Source organism: Orycteropus afer, unplaced genomic scaffold (assembly GCF_000298275.1).
Source record: "Orycteropus afer afer isolate SDZICR_OR568_19922 unplaced genomic scaffold, OryAfe1.0 scaffold00006, whole genome shotgun sequence".
Taxonomy (NCBI): domain Eukaryota; kingdom Metazoa; phylum Chordata; class Mammalia; order Tubulidentata; family Orycteropodidae; genus Orycteropus; species Orycteropus afer.
Window position 1 is genome coordinate 18931270 of NW_006921593.1, and position 27793 is coordinate 18959062.

The 27793-nt window shown below is 55.8% G+C and overlaps 1 protein-coding gene across 1 annotated transcript; it reads left to right on the forward strand.

The window, feature by feature from the left end:
• LOC103197518 (high density lipoprotein binding protein) lies at positions 1-27783 on the forward strand. Its single transcript, XM_007941427.2, has 26 exons — positions 1-76; positions 1451-1608; positions 2743-2958; positions 7982-8188; positions 8318-8533; positions 8885-9091; positions 9196-9303; positions 10292-10396; positions 10719-10797; positions 11842-11981; positions 13207-13311; positions 13413-13526; positions 14290-14376; positions 14634-14765; positions 17481-17699; positions 20607-20828; positions 20910-21128; positions 21370-21508; positions 23027-23181; positions 24096-24200; positions 24579-24713; positions 25296-25439; positions 26582-26767; positions 27198-27314; positions 27446-27574; positions 27697-27783. The coding sequence occupies exons 1-26, from the start codon at positions 1-3 to the stop codon at positions 27781-27783; spliced, it is 3807 nt and encodes a 1268-aa protein (XP_007939618.1).
• The last annotated feature ends 10 nt before the right edge of the window (positions 27784-27793 follow it).

Sequence of the window (27793 nt, forward strand, 5' to 3'; positions counted from 1 at the left end):
ATGAGCTCCGTTGCAGTTTTGACCCAAGAGAGCTTTGCTGAACACCGGAGTGGGCTGGTTCCGCAACAGATCAAAGGTGACAGCCCTTTACGCTCTTGCTTGCAGCTCCCAGGCATTGCCGTTGCAGCCCTGCAGCCCCCCTGGGCATGCCTCTAGCCCTCCAGTTGTTGGGCTAGGAAACTCTCCATCTGTGTCTCTGCCTGCCCTGCAGCAGGTGAAGAGTAGGGCTGGCCAACAGGGACAGGTGGAGCTGGACATGGTGTATTTTGAACTGTGGACCAGGTTCTAGAGAGCCAGCCAGTTTGGCTGTTGATCATTGATGGATCAGCACACTGCTGCTGCCCCACTGTGTTTCACTGAGGCTTCCTGGGGGTACGACCACTCCTGGCTTCTCACTCCGGAGGCACCTGGCCAGGGTTGGGGCAGAGCCATTTCATAGAACCATGGCCCAAGCCACAGAGGTGGTTCTCAATCTTCCAGTACTCACCTTAAGAGAAAGAGAGAGGTGAGGGGAACTTCAGGATCCTTTATTTAGTTTGGCCTGCCTGAAATGTTAGCTTTTTAACATCTGCTATTAAAAACACTTGCGTATGTTATTCTCCATCCTGTTTTTCTCTGGACATCATGGCCACAGCACATCCTCACTCAAGCACGCTTCCCGCATGGAATCCTTGACGTGTTCCCGTCAGGAGATTGACGGTGCACTTAGCCCAGCTGCTCCAGCTTCACTGGGCGGCGGTGGGGGTGGCTCAGGTGGCCCCCTGACGGTCACATCCTTATTCTCTGGTGGGGGACTCAGGTGGCCCCTGATAGTCACACCTGTTTGCCTGAGGGTAACAAGAATGCTATGGATGCTTGAAGAGTCTAGTTGCTGCCCTGTGGTGGGTGGGGGGACAGGATGTGGCAGGTCCCATGTGGAGTCAGCCAGGCTACTGAGAGGCCGTTCTTGTGGGCAACACCACGGAGCCCCAATTTGGTTTTGCTCTGAGCCCAGCATCATGTAGATGTGGTTTTAGTTCATCACTGGGAGAGTCTTGAGAACCTACCTATGTGTGTGGCAAAGCCGGCTGGCCTTCATGTAGCTCACCCTGGTGAGAGGGTGGAGCACACTGCCCTGGCCAGCTTCCCGTGGGGGGCAGGAACCAGCACTTGGGGACAAGGGTCTGGCCTCTTCTTGCCTTTTGTACACTGTAATCCTGGGCACTCACTGTCCCCTCGGGGGGTACGGCAATCCCATCCTGACCCGCTGCCACCCTGTCCTGTCATTGTCAGGGGGTGCTGTCAGGGGGTGCTGTCACTGGATCATCCAGACTGGTCCTGTCACAGTCAGGGGGTGCTGTCACTGGATCATCTGGTATCTTGTTTTGTTTACATTAAAATGCTTCAAGTGTTTTTCATCAAATGCCGAAAGTTGTGTCCTTCCCGTTCATCCACGTTGCCCCTGTTCCAGTTGCTACTTTAAATTCAGAAGAGGAGAGCGATCCCCCAACCTACAAAGATGCCTTCCCCCCGCTCCCTGAGAAGGCGGCCTGCCTGGAGAACAGCCAAGAGCCTGCTGGGGCCTGGGGCAACAAGATCCGGCCCATTAAGGCCTCTGTCATCACTCAGGTAGGTGCTTCCCACCTGGCCTCCAAGAAGACAGCAGGAAAAGCTAGGGGTTGAACACGTGAAGATGAGTCCATTGGAGGTATTGGGAGGGAGCCTTCTTGGGGCACATTCTGCCTGCACCCCTGTTCCCAGCACGAGCTCCACAAGTACAGCTTTCCCCTTATCACTGTGGGCCCCTGCCCATGAGGAGGGCTGGCACATGCTAGGTTCACAGGCAGTGCTTGTCAGTCACTGTGGGAGGCTACCCTAGAGAAGGGCTGGCACACACTGGCTTCACAGGCAGTGCTTGTCTGATTACTGGGTCCCATGGTTTTCCACACACCAAAATCCAGACTGTACTCCCAATGCCAGACTTCCTGCACCCACCACGTCCATCGAGACTCTGCCATCTCCTGTCTGTGCTCCCAGCTCTCATTGTGCAGGGCTCCTGTCTGCAGCCCCACCACCATCTCTGTGCCCTGTGGTCACGCACCAGGCCTTTTCCCTGTACTCTTTTGACTCAAACCACCTGCCTCCTTGGTGTTTCTGTCCTCATGTTCCCAGCCCCGGAAATCACCACTTTCTACTTTGTAGCTCAGGACATAAACCTGGGTCCCTCTTGTCCCTGCTTCTGCCCTTGCCCTCCTCAGTTCCTCTCCAGAGTGTGTCCTTCTGTTGGAGCCCTTCATGACTCCTTACAGGGAGTCTCCAGGGTGGGCTGCCCACCCCTGCTGCCTGGCAACCATCCCGCCCGTGTGTTGCCCCGTCCTCGAAGAACACACTGGCACTTTCCCATCCTGCCTGCTGTCCCCCCGTGTTGCCCACATAGGTGCTGCCCACACAGCCCGGTTCAGGGGTTGTCTCTTTAGGAAGGTCTTTCCGGCCCATCCTCAGCCCCTCTTCCTTCCTCCCACCTGGTCGCCCCTGTCTCCTGGTGGCCCCTCAACACGCTGTTGCCTGCTTGCTGCTGCTCCTGTCATGTAGTAAGGGCTCTGTCTTGGGGCTCAGGGATGGGGGTCTCCTGTCTCCCTGTTCCCCCCAGCACTGGCTGGAGCCTGCCTGCCACTCCTGAGTCCCCAGGCTGGGCCACACTCCCCCTCCCCCTCCCCCTCCTTCGCTCCATCTTCCCATTGCCCATGTGTCCTGTCTGAGTAGGTGTTCCATGTGCCCCTGGAGGAGAGGAAGTACAAGGACATGAACCAGTTTGGAGAAGGCGAACAAGCAAAGATCTGCCTTGAGATCATGCAGCGGACGGGCGCACACCTGGAGCTTTCTCTCGCCAAAGACCAGGGCCTGTCCATCATGGTCTCGGGAAAGCTGGATGCTGTCATGAAAGCCCGGAAGGACATCGTTGCCAGACTGCAGACGCAGGTAGGGTGTCTTCCGTGGGCTGTGCTGGTGCTGTCACTGGGGACCAATCAGGCATGTTACTGGGACACCTGCAGGTTATGCTCCGAATGAATGAACCAAACGTGAAGGCCCTGCTTTGGGTGAGATGAGTTTAAAATGTTTGTTTGAAGCAGTTCCTTGTGTTTGGCAGTCTCATCCCAGTGCTCAGAGTTTACTTAGGCTGTGTGTCAACTTGGCACGTGATTTTGAGTGCCTTGGTGGCTGGATGGAGTCAGTCCCCATGATGGGATTAGAAGGGGTGTCCTCACCTCCGTGGTGGAACCTGCTGTGGGCATTTAGTCACTTGGAGGGGAGTTGCCTTCAGGGTGTGTCCAGCTTCCAGTATTCGTGGAAAGGACCCTGCATTTGGTTCAGTCTTCATCTCCAGTTCCTGGACCTGAACCAGCGGCTTGCTGCACGGCTTCTTGTGTTGCCTGCCGATCTCGGGATTGCTGCCTTTGCAGCCTGTGAGCCGTCAATCTGCCATTTTACTTGTTGATCTTGGAGTTATCAGCCTCAGCAGCCAGCAGCTGCATGAGTCAGGAGACGCCTCCAGCTTGCTCCAGTGGGCCTGGAAGGCAGAGCTGAACCCAGGGTCAGGGGTGGGGGGCCTCCACCCAGCCCTGTGAGCTGGCCCTCTGAACTCAGACTCTAGCCTAGTTTTCCCTTAGAGCCAGCACTCTGACTGTGGACGTCTAGCCTCCTGAATCATCAGAGAACAAATCTCTGTTTGTTGAATCATCCGCTGGTGGGGTATCTGTTGTAACAGCAGTAGAGATCCAAGACAGGGACTGATGTAACAAGTCCATGTACGAGGTTCCTCTCCTTCTAAGTGTCATCATGTCAGGACCATCTTACTAACGTGACCACTGACTGCTCAGTGGGTGGTTCCAGCTTGTCACTGACCCCTGAGCCCCTGTGGGAGCTGACTGTGGATCAGATGGGGTCTGATCCAGGAGGGGCTTTGAGGTGGGAGGCGGGCTTAGCAGGGAGAGCGTTCTGTGTGCCACTTACTCCACGACGTGGCCTGGGAAGGCCACTCATGCCGTCCAGCTTCTTGGAATCGAACTGCTGAATGTCATGAAGTTGGCAATATTGCGTATAAGTGATTTGGCACTGTGGCTGGTGCATAGTAAGCCCTCGACCGCCTGCTGCATCTACCAGTCTGGACTGTTTTGCGATGGGCACTGAGGAGAGAGTACACTTAGGCCCGACCCGGTCCCCTCCCACCCAGGGTTATTGTAAAAGCAGTCTCAAGCATGCAGTGGGACCTATACACACCCCTGCCAGTCGTCCCGCACCAGGTGCAACCTCATCCAGCAGCGTTGTCACCATGCTCCATGCCGTCCCTGTCAGTCAGCCTTCCTTCCGTCATCTGTAGCTTCGTGGGTTGTCCCAAGTTGTTTACTTACCAGAGCCCTCCCAGTTTGTACACACCACCAATTGGTTGGGCCATAAGGCTTGGAATTGTCCTGCTGTCTGTCATCCCCTCTGTGGCCTGGTGGTTAGATCTTGGGCTGGACGTGTCACGTTCACTGGGCTCGTTTCGTGAGGCCTCTGAAGGTGGTGCCCCATCCATCAGTGAAGTTCCTTACCCACGTTCCACTCACTAGGTTGTTATCTGCAGGGCTCATTGCCTGAATTCAGTAGGAGTTAAAAGTCACAGTTTGGACTCCCGTGTCTCCTTCCTTTCTGCATAGGGAACGCTGCTCGTCAGCCGCTCTCTGGGGACCATTGGAGTTCAGTCTTTGCAGCCCTCCTCTCTGCCTGAAACGCCTCCTTTTTTGGCCAGGGGCCCTCCTTGTGGCCATCATCCTTAATGGCAGCACCATTTCTAGCCAGAAACCATGGTGCCTGCACTGATCAGACGCATGTTCTTCTACAACCTGTAATTGGCTCTTTGTCCAGGAACTCTGGCCCTTGGGTGACTACAGGAACAGACTGCAGTCTCGATGCTCACAGTATCGCTGTCGGGCAGAGCCGGGGCAGCAGGCTCCCAGAAGACAGGCTGAGCAGGAGTCAGAGGCTTCTGTTAAGGCGTGATCGCGGGGACTGCCTGCCTGGGGTTTTGCTCTTGTCCCTTTTGGGGAAGTCTCTGTTCCTGATGAGTGTGTGGTTGACGCTGCATGATGGAACACAACACCTATGTCACTCGCAGCAAGGAGACCCTAAGTGCACGTGGTAAGGCCTTCAGATAGCGTCCTCCGGTCTCCTGGAGTCCCGTCCCCTGGGTCGTGCTGTTGTCTTCCCTCATGGTGAGCTTCATGTCCTTCTGTGAAGTTTTCAATTATTTGGACATTTACAAGATTAGAGGCAGAGCTCTAGTTGAAGGTCTTCAGAACATGTGCCTTCCCAGCCCCGTCTTCTCCTTCCCACACCCCACCTGGACCCGCCTACTGTCGAGGCCAGAAGCAAAGGGTGGCTTGCCACAGGCCCACTGTGTACCTTGCTTCTGTCCTGCCCATCTTCTGGAGGTGTATGCGTGTCAGTAAACTGGTCAGCTGCAGGAGACTCTGGGTGTGTAGTGACGACTCCAGTCCTCCTGTCAACAGGCACTCAGTGGTCTCCAGACTTGTGCTCAGGAACTGTGTCACAGTAAAACCCTCACGTGTGCACTTCCAGTTTTGCCCAGAGCATCTTGGGACAGCTCCCAGAGTGAGCCGCACAGGCGGAGGGCAGCCACATACCAGCTTTGCAGCCTGTTGTCACATCACCCGCTCAGGAGCGGCGCCCCCGTGTGCCCTGCTCTGCTGGCAGCATCTGAGCACCTGCTTCCCACAGCCCTTCAGGTGCATCAGGGGCTGGGCTCTGCCCGCCACTTGTCACCAGCACTTTCCTGATGAGCAAGGCTGAGTGTCTTTCCAGTTGTCTGAAGGGCCATGTCCCTGGGAACTGTCCGCTGTCTGTTTTCTGTCGATGCCTTTGTTTTTAGGAGCTTAGTGTGTTAGGGCTTTAAAAGTCCACCATTGTTGGTGATGAAGCTGCAGTTAGTCTCCGTGGTTTGTGCTTTGGGTGTGCTTCTTGTTCCCCCGCGGTGTTCTCAGCTTATGAACCTTTCTCCTTGCGTCGACGATCAGTTTGTCTTTTTATTACTTTGTGCCACTGTTAGCCAAATTTGTTGCTACTTCCAGGTTGTAGGGACTTGCCCATGTTTCCTTCTGCCACTTGCTGGGGTATTCCTGTCTTTCAGCTCCTGGTCTGTTTGGGATTTATCAACAGTGTGAAGTACACACCCTGCTTCATCTGTTTTGTGTGGCCATTGAGCTTTCAGCATTGTTTTTGAAAGATCTTTATCCTCAGTGACTGGAGATGTCGTTTTTGTCTGGTACCAAGTTTTCATAGCTCTGGTGGCACAGTGATTAAGCACTCTACTGCTCACCGAAAGGTCAGCAGTAGTTTGAACCCATCAGGCGTTCTGTGGGCGAAAGATGTGGCCATCTGTTTTTCCAAAGATGATAGCCTTAGAAATCCTATGGGGCAGTTTTCTTCTGTCCTGCAGTGTCACTAGGAGTCATAATGGACTTGATGGCAGCAGGTTTGGTTTGTTTGGGTCTGTTTGGGGCTTTTGGTTATTCTGCTGCTTTTATTCCAGTGGTTGTGCACCGCGTGCTCGGATCCAGTCCCCACGCCCTCCTGCCCCTTCATACTGCTCCTTCTCAGATCTCCCTGGTTGCTTTATTCCTGAGGTTCTGCTGTGCAGAGTCCACCACCTGTGTCTCCTGGAAGTTGCGTGCATTTTTAAACACTGATTTTAGGAGAACTGGCTTCTGACTCACATTGTCTTTCTGACCTTTCACGGGGTGTTTTCTGGTTTCTAGTACGCACAGCTCATGTCTCTGGTTGGGCTCCAATTTGTGTGTTTTGGTATCATTCTTTCTTGGACCTGTTGTCCATTGGTCATGCCCTGCACAGCATCAGCTGGGTGTTCATGTATGGTGGAGCTGTTTTCTGTCCTCCACGAACTGTAGTCACTGTCCAGCCATACTGTTCGCAGTGGGCGGCCAGGTCTGCCGATGAAGGATCTGCGAGAACAGGGTCACCTTCCACATGGGCTGTGCTGCTTCCTTACATGGCCCCCAACTGAGGCCCCTCCAGTGCGAGCCTCTGGTATGGACAGGGTGTCCCCAGCAGGTCAGGCTTTGGGGTTGAGATATGGAGTGTTAAAAAGCCCCACTGGTTCCTACTTTCTTCTGAGTTTTGGGGGAAGTGAGTGAGGTCACTGAGGTGATGGATTAGGTGACAGGTGTCCTGCTAGAACCACTTTTGGGACATGCCTCACTGGGTGTGTATGTGTTTGTGTGTGTGTGTGTTATGTTGCGTGTATTCATATGTCTTGGCCTGTGACTGGATTCTGTCTGTGGCTGTTGTGTATGTTGTATTATTGTATGTATTGTATGTTTTGTGTGTGTATGTACGTCTTGGTCTGTGACTGGGTTCTGCCTGTGGCTGTTGTGTTGTGTGTATATGTTGTCTGTTGTGTGTGTATTCATACGTCCTGGCCTGTGATTGGATTCTGTCTGTAGCTGTTGGATCCAAGGTTTGGTCATGCTGTGGAGGAGCAGCCTGAGGCCTGTGGTGGCCCTTTCTGGCCCAACCATTTAGTTACTTGGAAGTTACAATGTAAGAGTCTGTGGGAAAGTTTGAAGCAGCACATGCTTAAATTGTATCACTTGGAAAGGAGGGACACCTCCTTCAGTGGAGGAGAAGGCTCCTGGGTTGGGAGCCTTGGGGTACCGAAGGCTGTCAAGTGATTCCTACATACAGCAACCTTGTAGGACAGAGTGGAACTGCCCCACAGGGTTTCCAAGGCTGTCAGTCTTTACAGAGGCAGACGGCCTCATCTTTCTACTGAAGAGTGGCTGGTGGGTTTGAACCACCAACCTTTTGGTTGACAGCCCAAACCCTTAACTGCAACGCCACCAGAGCTCCTAGAGAGCGTGGCATGGGGGAAATAAGCTCTTTCTGAACCTTCTGTAATGTCGCATCTGCTGCTTTTCTGCTGTAGGCCTCGGCGACGGTCGCCATTCCCAAAGAACACCATCGCTTTGTGATTGGCAAAAATGGAGAGAAATTGCAAGACCTAGAGCTAAAAACTGCAACCAAAATCCAGATCCCACGCCCAGATGACCCGAGCAACCAGATCAAGATCACTGGCACCAAAGAGGGCATAGAGAAGGCTCGCCACGAGGTCCTGCTCATCTCCGCCGAGCAGGTGCACAGGCGTCACCCTGTGGCTCACCCTGGGAGCAGGGCTGGGCGTGCTGCTGGGGCACCCTTGTGTCCCATCAGTGCAGCATTGGCATGTGCCTAGAGCCACAGTCACCGGCTGCTTTCTTCCCAGGACAAGCGCGCTGTGGAGAGGCTGGAAGTGGAGAAGGCCTTCCACCCCTTCATTGCTGGGCCCTACAATAGACTCGTGGGTGAGATCATGCAGGAGACAGGGACGCGCATCAACATCCCACCCCCCAGCGTCAGCCGCACGGAGATTGTCCTTACCGGGGAGAAGGAGCAGCTGGCACAGGCAGTGGCGCGAATCAGGAAGATTTACGAGGAGAAGGTAAGCAGCTCTGTGGTGAAGAGGAAGCCGTCCTGGGGAGCTGGGGTGTCTGGGGGAGGATGGGGTAACTCTGGTGAGGCGTGAGCCCGTCCTGGGGAGTCTGGGGGAGGACAAGGTAACTGATGAGGCACGAGCCCGTCCGGGGGAGCTGAGGTGTGGGGTGTCTGGGGGAGGACAGGGTAACTGTGGTGAGGTGTGATCCCATCCTGGGGGCTGGGGTGTCTGGGGGAGGACGGGGTAACTCTGGTGAGGCGTGAGCCCATCCTGGGGAGCTGTTGCTGACCCCGTGGCCCCCGTGCCCCATCTGCCCCCGTGCCCCATCCCCACTGACTGCCATGTATACTCACCTAGAAAAAGAAGACCACCACCATTGCCGTGGAGGTGAGGAAGTCACAGCACAAATATGTCATCGGACCCAAGGGCAATTCCCTGCAGGAGATCCTGGAGAGGACCGGGGTGTCTGTGGAGATACCACCCTCCGACAGCGCCTCGGAGACTGTGATCCTGCGCGGTGAGCCCGAGAAGCTGGGCCAGGCGCTGACCGAGGTCTATGCTAAGGTGACTGTCGCTCTGTGGACAACTGGCGGCGGGTCCTGGGCTTCCTGGGCAGGCGGGGCTGGGTACGAGCTGGCAGACCTACCTGCTTCTTCCTGTTTTCCCAGGCCAACAGCTTCACTGTTTCCTCTGTGTCTGCCCCCTCCTGGCTGCACCGTTTCATCATCGGCAAGAAAGGGCAGAACCTGGCCAAAATCACCCAGCAGATGCCAAAGGCAAGGAGAGTTCTCGAGCGGCTCCCATGGCCTGTCCCATCCTCTGGGTTCACCTCTGACATCCTGTTTCTGACGTGTGTCATTGCAGCTGCTGCCCTAGCAGACATGGGGACTGAAACCCTTCAGAGCCCACTGTCCTGCATGGCTCAGCTGCCCGCCCACCAGGGAAGAGTAGAACCCTTCAGCTGTCTGCACCAGTCTTTTGTTCTTTGTAGCCAGGGAGAGAGTGTGGTTGCTTGGTTTAATAAGCCTCTTAAGTACCAGCCCATTCGCTAACTGGTGTAGCGGCCTTGTAGCAGGCACATCAGGGGCTTTGGAAGGACAAACCCTGTGTACAGGTGTGTGTGTGGTGTGAGCTGAGAGGACAGGCCTGTCCGGCCTTTGCCTCCTGCCCTGACCGTCTCCCTGGTCACCACAGGAGTCAGCGTCTCCTGATAAGTGGAGAGATGCAGGTGGGCATGCTGTCCCGGGCGCCTCACTCCTGTTCTTTGCAGACTTTGGGTCACTTGGCTGCTTCCAGGTTCACAGGATGTCATAGTTCACAGGGTACATGTCCCCTCAGGGACTTGGCCTGCACCACTTCTGAAACTGTTGTTAGGGACTGGGGCAGTCTCAGCTGTCTGTGTGAGCAGGTGAAGTTGTTCAGCTGCCTTTGCTAGCTGAGCATCCCTCGTACAGCCAGAGAGGAGTTGGGATCCTTCGTCACCCAGGGACCATGGGTGACAAAGGCATTGCTGTGCTTTAAGTCAGTCGTGTGGGGGGCAGGCACTGTGTGTAGATTGTGGCCACTCCTGGTCTTGGTGAAGGGGCTGGGATATTTAGCACCAAAATAGTGGGCCTCAGCAGCCCTTGGCATAACCCTCTCCCCCATGTGTTTACTGGAAGCGGGTGGGACCTGTGGCCGCCCCAGGAAGGCCCCTGCCGGTGACTGCACACCGTGGGGTCACCGTACTATGCTCCGCAGCCCAGCCAGCTCTCCCTTGTGCAGGTTCACATTGAGTTCACCGAGGGTGAGGATAAGATCACTCTGGAAGGCCCCACAGAGGATGTCAGTGTGGCCCAGGGACAGATCGAGGCCATGGTCAAGGACCTGGTGAGCTCTGAGGGACCTGGGCTGGGCCAAGCAAATGCCACACAGGCGGGCAAGGGGCAGTGGGCGTGTCTGGGGATGCAGCAGGGTGGTGGCCGGGGGAGGGCAGACTCCAGGACAGGCACTGGCCTTCCTCTGTGAGAGCTGGGAGAGGAGACCTTGTTCTGAAGCAGGGCCCAGCCCGAGAGCCCACGGGCAGTCTCCCAGTCATGGTTAGAAAGGCAGCCGTGGCTCGCTAGCTAGGCTTGGGCCCAGTTCTCGCTGCGTGTAGCTTGTCGCATCGTAAGCTCAGCACTGGCCCGTTTAACACTCTTGCCGCCTCCAGATTCACCGGATGGACTATGTAGAGATCAACATTGACCACAAGTTCCACAGGCACCTCATTGGGAAGAACGGTTCCAATAGTGAGTGAACCCGGGGCGGCATCCGTGGGGGCACCCCTCTAGGCAGCCTGTCTGCCCCCAGGGCAGTGGCTGAACTCTGACCCTCCCTGTGGCCCGGGGTGAGCAAGCAGTGAGGGATCACACAGCTTCCATGGGCTTGGGCCTTCAGGTTGTAGACACAGCCTGAGTCAGAAAGCAGGAAGGTCGGGCAAGAGTGCGTTAGCCGTGCCCTTCCCGCCCCACCCCACTGGCCGCTGGACTCGTTTCATATTTGGTCACTGTAAGCTGTATCATTACACAGGCAGAACAGAGTGGGGAGTGAGTGACAAACACATGAATGAATAACAAGGGTGTGGATGTGGTGGAGTAGTTTCCACCTAGCAGTGAGGCCCTCCCCACGTGTCCTCACATTGCATGCTCCAAGGGCAGCCTCACTCCTAGGGCCCTGCCTTTGGTGGACAGATGCAGGCTAGAGCATATACCCAGTCAACAAAGGGTCTGAGCCGGGTTTGGGGCCTGACCTGCGTGACTGTGGTAACTCCCATGTGAGAGAGCCTCTGGGGTGGCCCCCCAGTTCCTCTGCTGTGGCCTCACCGCCATGCACCTGGTTAGCATCAGCCTGGTGTCTGTGGGCTTTCTAAACGACAGGGACTCTGGTCTTCACCTGTGCAGTCTCTTCCGCTGGTTACCTTCACAGCTGGTAGAGCTGTTCAGACACTGATAAAGGCCTTGACTTTCACCAGCTCTTTGGTTTTGAGACTGTACTGTTTGCAATTGGACAGCAGTCCCCACATGTGCCTACACTTCGGAAGCACCTGGGATCTTTCAGCTGTTGCAAAGTCCAGGCCACGCCAAGGCACAGTCTTTGGGGCGGGTTCAGTGTGGAGTGAGGGTGGGGAGTTTCGGCTTTGCAAACCCAGCCAGCTTTCTGCAGATGGGAGGAGTCTCACTCGGGCACCTCATCACACATTAGGTGGTTGGGTGGGGCTGCTCGGGCCACCTGGTGTTGGGCATTATGACTGTAGCCCACATTGCCCAAGACATCTTGCCCTTGTCATTTTGTAGTAAACAGAATCAAAGACCAGTACAAGGTGTCTGTGCGCATCCCTCCCGACAGCGAGAAGAGCAACTTGATCCGTATCGAGGGGGACCCACAGGGTGTGCAGCAGGCTAAGCGGGAGCTGCTGGAGCTCGCCTCACGCATGGTGAGCAGGCGGGTGCCCTGGGCGGGCCTTCTGGGGGCTTCTGTGCAAAAGCACCTCAAGGCTCAGCATTGGGGCCCCAGCTTTCACGTCCAGCAGGCACAGGTTGACTTGCTGGGGCAGCTTCCCATACCTGGATGCCCATCATGTCCTGCTCACCAGCATCCTGGGCCATATACCAGGGTCCCCTGGCACCTGATGCCCACTCCCTGAGCTGATTGAGCCCATCCCCTGGTTTGATGGCACTGCCTCTGCCCTGGTGCTCCCAGAGTCCAGCCCAGTGCACAGCTGCTGTGTGTGGAGCACCATGGGGTAGGAACAGGCCTCACCTGGGGCTGAGTGCCTTCAGAGTTAGCCCAGAACTTCCTTGTCCACTCTCTCAGCCTAGTGTCTGCCCTAGGGCTCTCACTGTCACACATCCACTTTTTATCGGTGGTAGTTTTTAGTCCAGCCACAACCTGGGCTGTCCCGTGGCCCCTGACAGTCCTTGAGCTCACTATTCAGCCGGGTGCCATGGGCTCTCCTCCGCTGCTCGTGCGCACCCTGGCCTGCTTCGGCCTGCTGCCCTGCAGTGTCTGGTGCTTAGTGCTGGTTTTTGAACCCTCATCTGTCAGTCCAATCCAGAGTCTCCCAAGTCTTGGAGACGCTGGGTTGGCTGAGACATCTGTCCTTGTGTTCCAGCTGTGCTTACTCTTACTCCCGGAGGCATTTTAACAGGGTCTGCGGAGAGCCACCTGGCTTCCCGCACTTGTGGAGCCATGCTTTCTTAACTCCCCACGCCCTTGGGTGGCCCAGGACCATCCAAGAGGACAGCTCTAGGCCATCCCTGGGCCCTGACACAGAAGCGCTCACACACAAGCCCCTTGTGAAGACAGGCACCAGCTGGGTTGTGTTGGGGTCACCACTGCCCCGTAGCACTTGGGGATGGTGGGTCTGCACTTGGCCCTTTTGTACTCTGTTCAGAATACCAACAACAGTGAGATAGGAAGTTGTAAGGGTTGTTGGAGACAGCAGGTGGCTTGGTGGGAACTCTGGTGGCTGGGACTCCCCGGGAAAGCTGGAAGGATGCCATCTGGGCTCACTTGCTGCCTGGCAACAGCAGGCTACATGGTGGGCGGGTCTCCCAGGCCTTGCCTCAGCCCCCAGGCTCTCTGGTGCTGCTCGCTGCCCTGGCAGGGGGTGCTGCTCACCTTGATGAGAGGGTCATCTCCTTCCATTGGACCCTTAGGAGAATGAGCGCACCAAGGATCTGATCATCGAACAGAGGTTTCATCGCACAATCATTGGGCAGAAGGGGGAACGGATCCGTGAAATCCGTGACAAATTTCCAGAGGTAACAGCTCACGGAGGTGTTGGAGGAGATCTGGTTGGCATTTGGTCCATTGGTGATGCAGCCTCACTGGTCTTCAAACTCACTCTTGGGGTTTATTCTAGGTTATCATCAATTTTCCAGACCCAGCACAAAAAAGTGACATTGTCCAGCTCCGAGGGCCCAAGAATGAGGTGGAAAAATGCACGAAATACATGCAGAAGATGGTTGCTGACCTGGTAGGAGGCCCCGCCCTCGGCCTGTATGATGGGGCAGTGTCTGGGGGGTGGGATGACCCTTAGGGTTACCCGCTCTTACCCCAGGAGACTGCTCAGGATGCAAGCACAGGCACCAGGCTTCTTGGCCCTCTAAGCCTACTGGGACTGCAGTGCTAGTGTAGTCAACTGGAGGGGAACACCCCTCAGCCCCCAGTAGCTCCCTTGTTCTCCTGAGGGCTCAAATATCTCCGTGTAGAAATGCCTGTTCAGTAAAGAGAAACAGAAAAGTGGGGTCAGTTACTGATTGGTGATTGTCCTCAAAACTGACGTGTATCTGGGGGCTGGGGGCTTCCCCCCAATGAAGTGCCTGAGTTGAGGCAGTGCCAGATCTCCCCTGAGCCCTGCTGTCCCATGGGCTGCCACGGGAGGCCAGCTTCCCTAGTCACGGGGTGCACGTCTTATGTGTGTGCAGCCGGCCTGGACCTCCTCTCCCTAGTGTGCCAAGGGGTCCTGGCTAGATGTGGTGCTGTGCGTTGTAGAACGTGTATCTAACACTTACGGATCATGCACCACTTACCTTCAAAGGGCCTTTGAGCTAGTTGACTCATGAGGGGCTGCGTTATCACACTTACCCCGACAGACTCAGAAGGTCAGAGGTGGGGAGAAAAGTAGGCCCTGGGGCCATGGTTGCCTGATGATAGTAGTGCCACCTTCAGGATTAGAGGAAGTACCTCGCTGTGTGGCAGGAATGATTACTTGCGCCATCTATTTTCTGGCTTTTTAGGTGGAAAATAGCTACTCAATTTCTGTGCCCATCTTCAAACAGTTCCACAAGAACATCATTGGAAAAGGAGGTGCAAACATTAAAAAGGTGACCAGCTTGTCCCTTCCCCTCAGCTCCTCTCACCCTGTCCCTTGTCCTACACCATGCAGATTCAGACCTGAAAGAGGGAGGACTTGTCACTGTCTCAGCTCTGCCCTCGGCTCCTCCCAGCCTGTCCTTTGTCCTGCACCATCTGGATTTAGATCTGAAGGAGAGAGGGCCCATCACATCTGGGCCGTGCACCTGTAGCACCTCGGTTATTGGTTATGAGAATCATCTTCTCACACTCTTCTCTCTCCTTGTAGATTCGTGAAGAAAGCAACACCAAGATCGACCTTCCAGCTGAGAACAGCAACTCGGAGACCATCATCATCACAGGCAAGCGGGCAAACTGTGAAGCCGCCCGGAGCCGGATTCTGTCAATTCAGAAAGACCTGGTAATGATGGGTATTTTACTGTGGAGACCCTGCACAAGTGCCTGACGGCTTCTAGCACTGTAGCTTGAGATGCAGTCTCACAGGGCCAGTGGGAGCAGCTGCTCACCAGAGAGGGCTGACTCCTCCATCCAGGCTGTGCGAACCGTTCACGGGTCTGCTGTTTATCTCCTGTTGAGTGAGGTCTGTTTTCTGCTTGTTCTGTCTGTCGGTGAGGGGGGTACAGAAGCCTCTGGCTGTAATTGGACTTGGTTACTGCTACTAGTTTTTCCTTTGTGAATTTTGAAACTCTGTTCTTCAGTACAGAAATATTAGGTTGGGTTTGTCCTCTGATCGCTTGTCCCTTCTGGCATAAAAAGGTCTTCTTTAGGCCTGGTGAGATTCTTTGCTCTGAAACGTTCGAATACGTTAGTGAGCTGCTTTCATTCACCTGCCAGTCGCTGCCTTTGCCTTTGATTGGGCTGTTTCACCATTTCCATTTGATGTGATGATGTTACCGTTGGGTGTAAGTCTGCTGTCTTCCTGTTTTCTGCCTGTCTCTTCTGCTCTTGGGTTCCCATTTTGCTGTCTTACTCTGCATTAAGTATTTTTATAGCTCTCTTTGTCTTTGTGGTTTATTGGGGCAGCTCTATAGCTCTGATACTTTAGTGGCAGCTTTAGAGTTTACAGTGTTGTCAATTTAGCACATTTTCCCTTTGAGCTACTTGAAACACTCGATTATTTTTTCAAGAGGATGTAAACAGTAAGGGAAACATCTGAAGCATTTACCAGCATTGCATCTCCAGAGCTCTGCTTCCCCTTATGTAGGTTCGTACTCTGGTTTTTTCTGCTCACTTTACCCTGCTCATAGCGCATATCCGCTGCTGCCAGAGTCCTTCTGGTTTGTCTGTCTGCATTCGTGTCATTTATTTTGCCATCATTTTACAGAGTTTCTGCTGCTGGGCGCACAAGTTTTCTTTTGGTTATTCTAGAACTTGCACTTGCCCTACTGTCTCCTCACTCGCATGGTTTCTGGTGAGAATCGGATTCGTTCTGAACTTTTGTGCATGATGAGCCCCCTTCCGCGGCTGCTTTTACGACTTTATCACCAGTTTTGAGAAAGTGTCATCTCTCAGTATGCTTTGCTTCATGCTCCTTTGCCTGTGGTTCGTTGAGCTCCTTGGCTGTGTAGGTTTAAGGCTTCCTTCAGATTTGCACATGTTTTCGTCATCATTTTTTAGTGTTTTTTCCTCCTAACCCTTTTCTTTGTCTCCTTCAGGGATTCCAGGCACACTTGTGTCAGGCTGTTACCGTTGTTCCACCGTTCACTGGTGCTCTGTTTATTTTGAGAGGTGGTTAATTACTTTCTCCATGTTTCTTCCAATTCACTATTTTTCTGCACTATCTAATCTTCAGTTTTATCTTAGTACATTTCTGATCTCAGGCATTACTGTTTTCATTTCTAGATGATTCAATTTGAGTCTCTTACCTATTGTATTTTTACTTAACACATTCAATCTCTGCTTTAGCTTTCAGACTTAATGCAGTAGTTAGGGTGACTTTTGGTATTTTTGCTGATTGTAATGTCTGTTGTTTTTGGGTTAGTTTCAGTTGTCTGATTTGTGTTTTCCTGTTTCTTTGCTTGTCTGCTGTTTGTGGACTGTGTCCCAGACAATGACTCTACTTTGCTGGGTGCTAGGTATGTTAGTATTCCCAGGTTGGGTACCAGGCAGTGAATCTGCCTTGCTGGGTGCCAGGTGTGTTGGTGTCCCTGTAAATACCTTGGAGCTTTGTTAGGTTCATGGGAGACATCTGATGCTTTTAGGACTTGCTGTTCTAAAACCTGTCAAGGGATCAGGACAGTGTTCAAGGTAGGGCTGCTGGTTTCCTGCTGCCAGGGTAAGACCTTCTGAGGACAACACCCAGGGTCCCGAAAGAGCTGAGGCTGTCCTGTCTGGCTGGTGGGGACAGGCACTATACCTGGCTGGTCAGATGCAGGTACCATTTGCACATATACTTTGTGGCTGTGTGTGGTCTCCAGGTCTCAGGAGCTCTGTCTGTCAGTCTGCTGTCTCCTCCTCAGCTCCCTGCCCTTCAGACTCCAGGTGGGCCCTTAGCTCCCTCTCCTTGTGACGTGGCAGGGGGAGGCTTGGTCCTCGTGCTCACCTGCTTTGAATGTGTCTTCAGGTCTTAAACCCTGTTGCATACATTGTTTTGCTAGTTGTTCCAGGTGGGAGGGTAAAGCCACGCCCTGTGGTTTCGTGTTGGGTAGAAGCTGAATTCTGGCCTCTGTGACAGACTTCAGGGGAGGGGTCTGTTTGAGTCCTAGCCACAGAAGTGACTGCCCGGTGAAGCCTGCGTTGTGTTCCAGTCACAGCTTTCCTTCTGAGCCACTGCCATTCCCAGGCCCCTCAGCATGTCCCGTCTCTTGTCCCCCCACTGCCACCCCACTCAGTCGTGCATCCCATAGAGCTGACATCCATGCCCCACCCCCATTCCCAGGGCCCTGAGCACATCCCACCGCACCCCACCCCACTCAGGCACACAGCTGGTAGATGCCACCTCTCATCCCTCCCTGACTGTGTCACTGTCAGACATGTATCCTATAGAGATGGCATCTGGCCCAGCCGTACCACTCACCCCATCCCCCACCCCTGGTCAGGTGATATCCCATAGAGGCGGCCTCCTGCTTACCACTCACTCTCTGGCCCTCTCTTCCCCACTGTGTGCCACTGTCAGGCCAACATCGCTGAGGTGGAGGTCTCGATCCCAGCCAAGCTGCACAACTCCCTCATTGGCACTAAGGGCCGCCTGATCCGTTCCATCATGGAGGAGTGCGGTGGAGTCCACATCCACTTTCCTGTAGAAGGTTCTGGAAGCGACACAGTGGTCATCAGGGGGCCTTCCTCAGATGTGGAGAAGGCCAAGAAGCAGCTCTTGCACTTGGCTGAGGAGAAGGTAAGCCCACCCCCTAGTGGGGCAGCTCCTGTGCCTGGGGACGGGCACTCACTGTGTGTCTCGAGCAGCTCACTCTCACTTGTCATCTGCTCTGTGGTGGGTCAGCAGACAGCTCTGCCACCTCTCTGTCTCTTTGGTTTGGTGGTTTCACTGGTTTCCTGCATCTAGGCTTGCAGCCAAACCCTGCAGGACGGGAGAGTGAGTGGTGCTTTGGGGCCAGAGCAAGGTGCTCGCTCTGTGCTCAGTTCTGCCCTCGACTCATGGCCTGGGACTGGCTTCCTCTTGGGGGGCTGGCCCTCCTGTTTGAAGTCAGAAGGCTGGGCTAACATCTGAAGGCTTGGACATGAACACCCAAGTATGTGATGGGGCATCTGCTCCCTGGCTTGTCTGTCCAGCTTTTCACAGGAGAAGTCACCCACTGGCGTCTGGTCCTGAGTTTTAACAAACACTGTTTTCTGCTAAGTCTTGAAGTCAGGTGGTGAGTGTCCTCCCACTTTGTTTTCTTTGAAAGTCGTCTGGCTCTTCTAGACTACTTGCTTGTCTGTACGCACTTTGCAGTCAGCTTGATGGTTTCTGGAGAAACCCCTGCTGGGATTGGTTGGGACTGTGTTGACTGTAGGTCAAATTGGACAGAATTCTTGTTGTGTGAAGACTTTGATTTTTCTTTGACATTCTATAGGGTTTTTTTGTTTTTGTTTTTTTTAGTATACAGGTTTTTCATACAATGCAGAAAGGACGTGAGGCAGCATATTCTGACCTCCAGCCTCATGAGGGGGAGACAGAATCACCTTCAACAGCCCAAATTTTGTTCCCATGAGGCCACACGCCACCACCCTGCAGCCTTTTTCTTTTTTTTACCAACTCTGACACCAACCGTCCCTCCCACGGCACTTACTACTTCTGCTGCGTTGGTTGGGTCATTCAATGCAGGGGCCACACAGAACTTTGATACAGGGCCTGATTTCAAGACGTACCAGGAAGACAGTACTTGTAAAAACTCAGGACCAGACACCAAAGGGTGACTTTTCCCGTATCAAAGTCACACTTTCTGGGGTTTATTGGTGAAGTATCAGAAAGTCTGCCCTGTGTTGGGCACCAGGCACACCTCTCTGACCCTTGGCTTCTCGGCCTGGCCTCTGCCCTGGCCAGGCAAGTGTTACAAAGTCTTTTAGCTCTGCCAATAGGTACACCTAGGTGCACCCCACTCCACCAGCAAGCCTCCCGCCCAAAGGCACCCTGCTTTTTTGCTCCGTGGGCTGCCAAGCTGCCCTGTGTCCTGCCTCTCGGTTCCACTGCCGCTGCCTCAGCTGGACATCTCCGCCAAGGGGCCCAGTGCAGGGATCTCGAGTCCAGGGACACACTGCACTTCACCTCCGGCTCCTCTCTCTCGATGGCAGCGAGATCACCCTTCCTGCTCTCCAGGAAGGCTCATTTTAATCCCGGCAGAGTGACAAAACTAACCAACCCTAACATCAGGGTTCTGCATACCTTATTTGCATGGTCCCACCCAGTAATCTCATGGGAGTCACAAAGACCATGGCTGAGAAATCCATACTGGGTAATTCACTGCACCATCCATGTTTTGCTGGGCTTATGGCTTAGTGTCTCTTTGTAGTGCTGGGGTGAATGGCATGTCTGTATTCATCTCTTTCTGCTTGTTCAAATACTGGTACTGGAAATGCTGTAGTTGACTTTGGAGTGGTGGCCATGTTTCATGCAGCTGTGCTGAGCTCACGAGTTCTGGGAGCTGTTTTGGTGTTCTCGGGTTTGCTCTGTAGAAAACTGTGTTGTCTCAGTGCACAGGTTTCTTTCCTTCCCCCCACGCTTGGGCTTGCCTCCTTCCCCTGCCTTCTTGCCTGGGGTAAGCCCCCGGTGCGGCATGAACAGCAGTGGTGAGAGCCGCCCTCTTCCCCTTGCCCCTCCCCTTTTCCCTGTTGGGCAGGAGATCATCCATGGGTTTCTCTCAGACGAAGCCCCCCCACCTCCTCCCCCGCCCCCAGCCCCAGGTCAGCTGAAGTTTTCCCCAGAACGGACATGGGTTTCGTCGATGCGGTTTCTGCATCTGCTGAGGTGGTCAGTCACACAGTTCTGCTTGTGTTTATGTTCTCACAGTGACTTAGGTTTTTTTTAAAAACGTTGAGCCAGCCTTACCCGTCTGGGTACGAACTCCATGAGACCTTGCTGTATCATCGCTGGACTGACCAGACACGCTAGCTTTCCAGTAGTGCTGCTGTTGGTGGAGGTCTTGGCAGTCACTGCCAGTTGAGCCAGCTGGCAGACCCCACCCCGTCTCCTTTCTCTGTCTGTATTTCTTTATGGGCCAGGGTCCAGGTCAGGATGGAGGGGAGAAAGAGAGGTGTGCTCTCTCTGCGTGCATATGGGCTTGTGTGTCCGTGTGCCTCCATCGAGCTTGGCCAGGAGGCTGAAATCTGTGATGGAGCCCAGCTGGCTCAGTGGTAGGGACCTTCCTGGACTGTGGCCCATCGTAGTTGGGCCTGGCTGGCTGGGGTCTCAAGCAGGCATTCCACTGAATGTTAAGAGACCAAGGATGGGGGTGTGGGAGCACTTTCCAAGTCTGTGTGGGAGCTGGTGGAGAGTGGAAGGGCCAGGACAGCAGTGGCACTACTGTGCCACCTGGGACATGGACACTGGGTGGGAGGGGCCCCATGCCTCTCAGGACTGTCACCAGGCACCCTGTGACAGGTCGAGACTGTTGGGCTCCCAGGCTGTGTGCCCTGACTGTTTGGCATCTTTCTGTTGGTGTGGAGGAGACCGTGGGTGCCCCTGCTGTCAGGCGTGGTAGCTGTGTCCGTGTGTGACGATGTGAGGAGGGTCTACCCACAGCCGTCCATGAAGCCTGCTGGTCCCTGCAGCCCAATGTCAGTGACGTGTGGGTTGTTTCCATAGCAAACCAAGAGCTTCACGGTTGACATCCGCGCCAAGCCAGAGTACCACAAGTTTCTCATCGGCAAGGGTGGCGGGAAGATTCGCAAGGTGCGGGACAGCACTGGTGCCCGCGTCATATTCCCCACGGCCGAGGACAAGGACCAGGACCTGATCACTATCATCGGCAAGGAGGATGCCGTCAAGGAGGCCCAGAGAGAGCTGGAGGCCCTGATCCAGAACTTGGTGAGGCCCCGGTCCACCCACCTGCCCGCTGGCCAGCCAAGCACGCTGGGCAGGGTATCTCCATTGGTTCTTCCCCCACAGGATAACGTGGTGGAAGACCACATGTTAGTGGACCCCAAGCACCACCGGCATTTTGTTATCCGGAGAGGCCAGGTCCTGAGGGAGATCGCTGAAGAGTACGGTGGCGTGATGGTGAGCTTTCCACGCTCCGGCACACAGAGTGACAGGGTCACTCTCAAGGGCGCCAAGGACTGTGTGGAGGCCGCCAAGAAGCGCATCCAGGAGATCATTGAGGACTTGGTACGTTGTCCAGCAGGCTCCAACCTATTCTGGGCATGTATTAGAAGTAGGGTCTAAGGTGCTGTGTCCCCACACAGCCCTGCCCTCCCTCTTCAATCCTCGCAATGTCCTTAAAACATTTGCCTGTCTCAGAACACAGGGTGTCTGTGGGAGGACAGCATGGGGAACGGGGAAGCAGGCGGAGTGCCACAGGCAGGCCGAGGGATTAAGCCATTCATCTCTGCTCTGTGTGCCCCTCCAGGAAGCTCAGGTGATCATGGAGTGTGCCATCCCCCAGAGGTTCCACCGATCTGTCATGGGTCCCAAAGGGTCCCGAATCCAACAGATCACTCGGGATTACGGCGTCCAGATTAAATTCCCCGACAGAGAGGAGAACCCAGGTGGGTCACACTGTGTACCGCCTTACTGAGATGGCAGGGGGCTTGTCCTGGTCATGACTCGTGGCCCCAGGCTGCCACCCCCTCCACCACAGCAGGGCAGTCACTCATGCTCCAGCCCCTCCAGTGCTGGCTCCCCACTGGTGGTCTCTCAGAGGTGAAGAGCTAGGGCTGGGTGGGGTTGTTGAGAGAGCAGCAGGTGTCTGCGCAGGGTGTGGCGGGTCAGAGAAAGCAGGGGAGCTCACAGCGTTTGCCCACTGCGGCCCTAGGCGCCGCCCCCATCCTCAGGAGAGAGTTCGCGTTTCGTTATGGTTGCTCGTGAGCATGTTAAATGTGTTGCACAGGGGTTCCAAGCCCTGTCCCGGGCGGTCCCCTTCTCCCATCTGCCCGTCATCTCTGGTAAGTCGCTTCCTATGGGAAGGTCAGTCCGTGGCTGCGGGAGACGTGTGGCTGCCTGTCCTTGAATGACCTCCATCTGCCCCTGGGGTTGTGGTGGGATGAGGAGGGCCTGTGGTCCAGTGTGCCAGTGTGCTTTTGGGCCATGAGCCTGGGAGTCCGTCCGTGTCCAGTTGGCTTTGCTGCTTGGGAACAGAATGTGGGCTGTCAGAGCTGGCGACTCTCACCCTTCCGCGGGGTACTCCCACAGAGCACATCGCAGGTGAGCACAGCCCATCACCCACCTGCCGTCTGCGATAGAACACTATCCTGTCGCCTGGCACTAGTCGTCGTCTTCGTTTTATTGGGGTGAAGTTTCACACTTGCAGAAAATTCCCAGTAGAAGCATACAAAGGCTGCTACAGAACCACTACTCAGACCCCCCTCCTCCTCCTCACCCCCACTACCCATCTGTGCATGCACACACACGTTGTTGGAATCGTGTGTGTCTTCTGCAGACCCAGTGTCCCTTTACCACGGTGGTCTTTCAAACAGCACAGTGACCTGTCACCCAGCTCATGTGCCACACCCCTTTCTGGCATCCTGGAGGCCTCCACAGCCCCTCAGCCCTTTGTCCAGGACCACATGGCTGTAAGCAGCTGGGTCCGCTCAGTCCCCTTTATGTATTCACTTATTTAGACTCACAGCCCACGGACACTGCTTTATCTTGCGAACCTCGTTGATGGTTTTATTACTCTGATGCATTGGGCAGCTTCTGCATCCTTGGTGCACGTGCTGGCTCTCTAAGCCCCTCCTCTGAGGCTGCAAGCCTTTTCTTGCCTGGGCAGCTCTCCCGGAACTGGCCCTGTTCTGGACCCCTCCCCCGTCTGCTTGACTATCTCCATCTCACTTCACCTGGGAGGCTGTTGGGGTCAGCCCTGGTTAGAGATGAGCGGAACGCAGAGGCTGTGGGCCTCCCGCTGCCAAGGAGCCCCGTCCACAGGACCATGAGCTCCTGAGGTCCAGGCGGATAGCTTGCCTGCCTCTTTCTCCTTTCGTTGTCTATCCTGTCCAGCAGTAGTAAGTGTGAGCGCTGGGCGCTGCCCTTTGTCCCTGGGCCCTCCTGCAGCTGCTTCTTCACCCCAGTTCACAGTGCAGAGCCAGCAATGCAGGAGAACGGGGACGAGACCGTGGAGGGGAGAGATGCCAAAGAGGTGGACCCTGGCTCTCCAAGGAGACGCGACATCATCACCATCTCTGGACGGAAAGAGAAGTGTGAGGCCGCCAAGGAGGCCCTGGAGGTGCGTCCCTCACCCCACCTGGTGAGCAGTGGGGTTGTAGAGGTCCTGAGCCCAAGCACCTCGGTGCTGAGTTCAGGGCTGCATTGAGCTGGCAGGATGCCCACAGCCCAGCTCCAGTTCTCAGTTAATTCCCTTCACAACATGCACAACCCCTCCCCTCAGGCAGCACCAGCATCCTGCCCGTGGGCCTGCTGGTGCCCGTCACCACCTGTCCCCTCTGAAGTGGGGCACGTGGCCTCTCTGGGCCTCGTTGTGAGCCCTGTTCCATGTCAGGTGCATTTGTAAAGGGCACATGCCGTCCCATACGGGGTGGCTGGTATGTGGTAGTGAGAGCTAAGAGCAGAACACATGCTAGGTCAAGTGGAGTGGGGTCATCAGTGAGAAGGAGGTCAGAGTGGTCGTGGATGGAAGAGGAAGCTGAGCTGTGAGCCTGCTCGACCATGACCGGCTTTGACCTTGAGCAGTGTCCTTTGGGAGCTGGCAGGGCTGCACATAGCTTGGCCTCGGGCCCCTCCTTCTCCACTGGGGATTTCTGCCTACTCGTGACATCGTGGGAAGGTCTTGGTGGTGCTGAGCCACAGGCAGTAATGGAAGGTCTAGACGGCTCATGCGTGCCGAGGTGTGCACGGCTCACACAGCTCACACATGCCGAGGCACACATGTGGCATCTTCACCTTGGCTCACACACACACAGCTCACGCATGCCAAGGTGCACACAGCTCACGCATGCCAAGACTCACACACATTGTGGCATCCTCACCTTGGCTCACACACGCACAGCTCACACACGCCGAGGCACACGTGTTGTGGCATCCTCACCTTGGCTCACACACATGCATCTCCTCTTGCCCAGGGCCCACCCTCCAGTCGCAGCCGGCCTGAGCCAGACTCTACGTTCTTGTCCCTTCCTTTAGGCACTGGTTCCTGTCACTATTGAAGTGGAGGTGCCCTTTGACCTGCACCGATACATCATCGGGCAGAAAGGAAGTGGGATTCGCAAGATGATGGACGAGTTTGAGGTGATGTGGCTTCGCAGACCCCTTGCCTAGGGGGTGGGGATGTCGGTGAGCTCCCCCAGGGTCTCCTCGGGTGTTCCGGAGGGGCTGAGGCTGCCTCTAGGTGCCAATGTCTTCCCTGCACCCTCCTGGGGCCGTTGTGCGGCCCCTGTCCCCCGAGCAGGAAGCAGCCCTGCTTGCTTGCTTGTGGCCCCCGCCCTTGGTGCAGCTGCTTCTGGTGAGCATGCAGTGGCTCTACCTCTCAAGCAGTGAGTCTTCCCCACTCTTGGGTAGGTGGGCCGCCTGCCCTGGGTGAGGAGCCCCAGTGATAATCCTGCTCAAGGCGTGACTCTCGCACATGCAGTGTGCAGCTAAGCCCAGCGGCTCCCATCTCCCACGCAGGTGAACATCCAAGTCCCCGCCCCTGAGCTACAGTCTGACATCATCGCCATCACCGGCCTGGCTGCCAACCTGGACCGAGCCAAGGCTGGGCTGCTGGAGCGAGTGAAGGAGCTGCAGGCTGAACAGGAGGAGCGGGTGAGTGCAGGCGGGGCCTTGGCCGAGAGCAGCGGGCTGGAGTGTCTGCAGGTCCCCGAGGCAGTGCCATGGGCCGTGGTGCTGCGGGCAGCTCTGTGGAGGGGCGGCTGGGCTGTGCAGTAATCGGCAGTTCCTCCTGCACTGACTCGGGAGCTCACGAGAAAGCCAGCTGTGGGGTCAGGGGCCTTCTAGCAAGGGGTCCCTTCTGCAGCCCTGAGGGGAGTGTGCCAGGGCTAGGGGTTATCAGAGGCCCAGAGGCAGGTGACATCTCTGCAATCTGCCTGCCTGTGACAGGGGAGTAGCTGCCTAGTTTTCCAGCGAGCAGCTCAGCGTCTGCTAATGCAGGGAGGGTAACCCTCCCCAATGGGCTGCCTGCCCCAGCACCTCCCAGGCCTCGGGGTCCAAGGCTGAGCCCCCACAAGGAAGGGGGGTACAGACACGCTTCCACCTGGCACTGTCTTCTCCTTCAGGGCCTCAGGCTCACAGAGAAGCCCCACTTCCCGTCCTGGGGGCTGGACACTCACAGAGTAGGACAAGGCTGGAGAGCTCTGTCCTTGGCCTCACACTCCTGTTCCACTGTAGGCCTTAAGAAGTTTCAAGCTGAACGTCACTGTGGACCCCAAATACCACCCTAAAATCATCGGTCGGAAGGGGGCGGTGATCACACAGATCCGCCTGGAACATGATGTCAGCATCCAGTTTCCTGACAAGGATGATGGGAATCAGGTTAGGAAACACCCTTGTGACTGCTTGCCGGGCCTCCAGCTCATCTCTGACCTCGCCAGTGGGGCTCAGGGTCAGTGGGAGCCAGGTGGTGGTTCTGCCACCACAGGACTGGTGACCTCACTAGAGGGGAGGACACGGAAGGGACGCAGGTGGCTGAGAGCACCTTCAGTCTGGGTTTGTACCTGCTGGCCCCCAGAATTGGCACGCTCTCCCTGGTACAATGTCACCTCTGCCCAAGTGGAGGCTTTGTGGCGGCATGTCTTTCATCACCCCTGGAGCAGCCATGCTCCGGCCTCGTCCTTTCAGTCCCAATCTCCCAGTACTGCCGTTATTTCTCACTGAGTCGTCATCTGGCATCTAGGCTGTATTGAGTAACATCCTGTGAGCCAAGTGGGTGCTGTGTTCTGGGCAGGCCTGGCCTCTGCACACGTGCTAGACCACTCTTGCTCAGCTCACACTCTGCTGTGTCCGGCTCCAACACTGGTCATTGCCTGGTGCCTGTGGGTGCGCGGTTTCCTCTTGTCTTGGGGAGCATAAACTGGTGCTGCCTCTCTTTTCGGTCATCTTCTATTCTGAAGTGTCTGGTTAATTCATTTTCACGGCCTGGAGTCTTGCCTCGTCCACTGTGTGTTGAGAGGGCTCTCGGGAGCAGGTGTCTTTGCCACAAGTGGCTTTCCATGGGTGTGTGTGGCCCCTTGTCTCCAGGGGGCTGAGGGCACGGAGCCCTCCCCAGCCAGACCCTCTGCCTCGCCTTCCACTCCTGCCTTCCACTGGCTCTAGAGCAGTTCCCGTCTGCTGCAGGGACGATAGTCAACAGCGTTGCTGTTACTTTCCAATCAGGCTGCTCCTGGTGGTCTTCTCTCCTCCTCCTCCGAGTCAGTGGTTCCCCTGCAGCACCGCCAAGTGCCCCGTGCTCAGGGCAGGCTGTTGGAGACATGAGCCGATTGTCCCTCCCACCCCTGCGGGCACGCACGCTGGTCACCAGCTCACAGAGGACAGTGCCTCCCGCTCCTCGTGGGCACGCACACCGGTCTCTGGCTCAGGGAGGATGGTCCTTCCCTCCCCTCACTGGCATGCAACGCTGGTCACTGGCTCGCAGTTAGGACCCTGGGCCTCAGTGTTCCTGATGGCCCCCTCTGTAGCCCCAGGAGCAGATCACCATCACGGGCTACGAGAAGAACACAGAGGCGGCCCGCGACGCCATCCTGAAGATTGTTGGCGAGCTTGAGCAGATGGTCTCCGAGGATGTCCCACTGGACCACCGCGTCCACGCCCGCATCATTGGCGCCCGCGGCAAGGCCATCCGTAAGGTCATGGACGAGTTCAAGGTGTGCACCACTGTGAGGGGTGCTCGGTGGAGGGTGGCCAGCAAGTAGAAAGTGGGACAACCAGGTGAGAGTGCTACTGTCCCGGTGCTGCCCGCGGGATGGGCAGTGGAAGCCTCCGTGTTGCACTGTGGGCTGGTGAGGATGGGGTTCCGGGGGGCACGTTACTGGCTTTACCAGGCTGCTGGTCTGCACCTTTGAGGTGCTGGGCGTGTTGTGGGAAGATGCAGAGAGGAGGAAGCCTGTAGTCTCGAGAAACACAGGTCCCCTGTCTTCTGCCACTGGGGCCCCCTGAGCCCTAGTTGTGTTTGCTCTGCCAGGGAGAGGATGTCCTGGGCAGACAGCACTGAGGTCAGGTTTCCACGCCTAAGGAAATGGTCTATCCAGCACCCCCAGACTCACACAACCTCTGCTGACTGCACTCTCTTTTCAGGTGGACATCCGCTTCCCGCAGAGTGGGGCCCCAGACCCCAACTGTGTCACTGTGACAGGCCTTCCCGAGAACGTGGAGGAAGCCATTGACCACATCCTGAACCTGGAGGAGGAATACGTTAGTCAGGCAGCACCCTCCCAAGGAGGCCGGGGTGGGGGCCTAGGGAGGTCAGACACCTGCATCAGGGCTGAGACAGACGGGGGACAGCATGTGGGTTCTTGGTGAGGACACAACCCGCTTGTCTGCAGCTGGCCGACGTTGTGGACAGTGAGGCCCTGCAGGTGTACATGAAGCCCCCGACGCCTGAGGAATCAAAGGCCCCATCCAGGGGCTTCGTTGTGCGTGATGCACCCTGGACAGCCAACAGCAGTGAGAAGGTGGAGCATTTCCTCTCTCTCGGGGTGCTGGGGACCACGTGCAAGGGCAGGAAGCCATCTGGGGGCCAGTGGGTGGGTGGAGGGCTGGGCTTTTCCTCTGAGCTGGGCTCTGGTCTCTGCAGGCTCCAGACATGAGCAGCTCTGAGGAGTTCCCCAGCTTCGGGGCTCAGGTGGCTCCCAAGACCCTCCCATGGGGCCCCAAGCGATAATGATGAGGAA

Excerpts from the sequence above, each read along its gene's own strand:
- LOC103197518 (XM_007941427.2), top strand. The coding sequence starts at position 1 with ATGAGCTCCGTTGCAGTTTTGACCCAAGAGAGCTTTGCTGAACACCGG. Across the intron at positions 2,959-7,981 it reads TTGCCAGACTGCAGACGCAG|GCCTCGGCGACGGTCGCCAT; the intron begins GTAGGGTGTCTT and ends TTTCTGCTGTAG. Across the intron at positions 9,304-10,291 it reads TCACCCAGCAGATGCCAAAG|GTTCACATTGAGTTCACCGA; the intron begins GCAAGGAGAGTT and ends TCCCTTGTGCAG.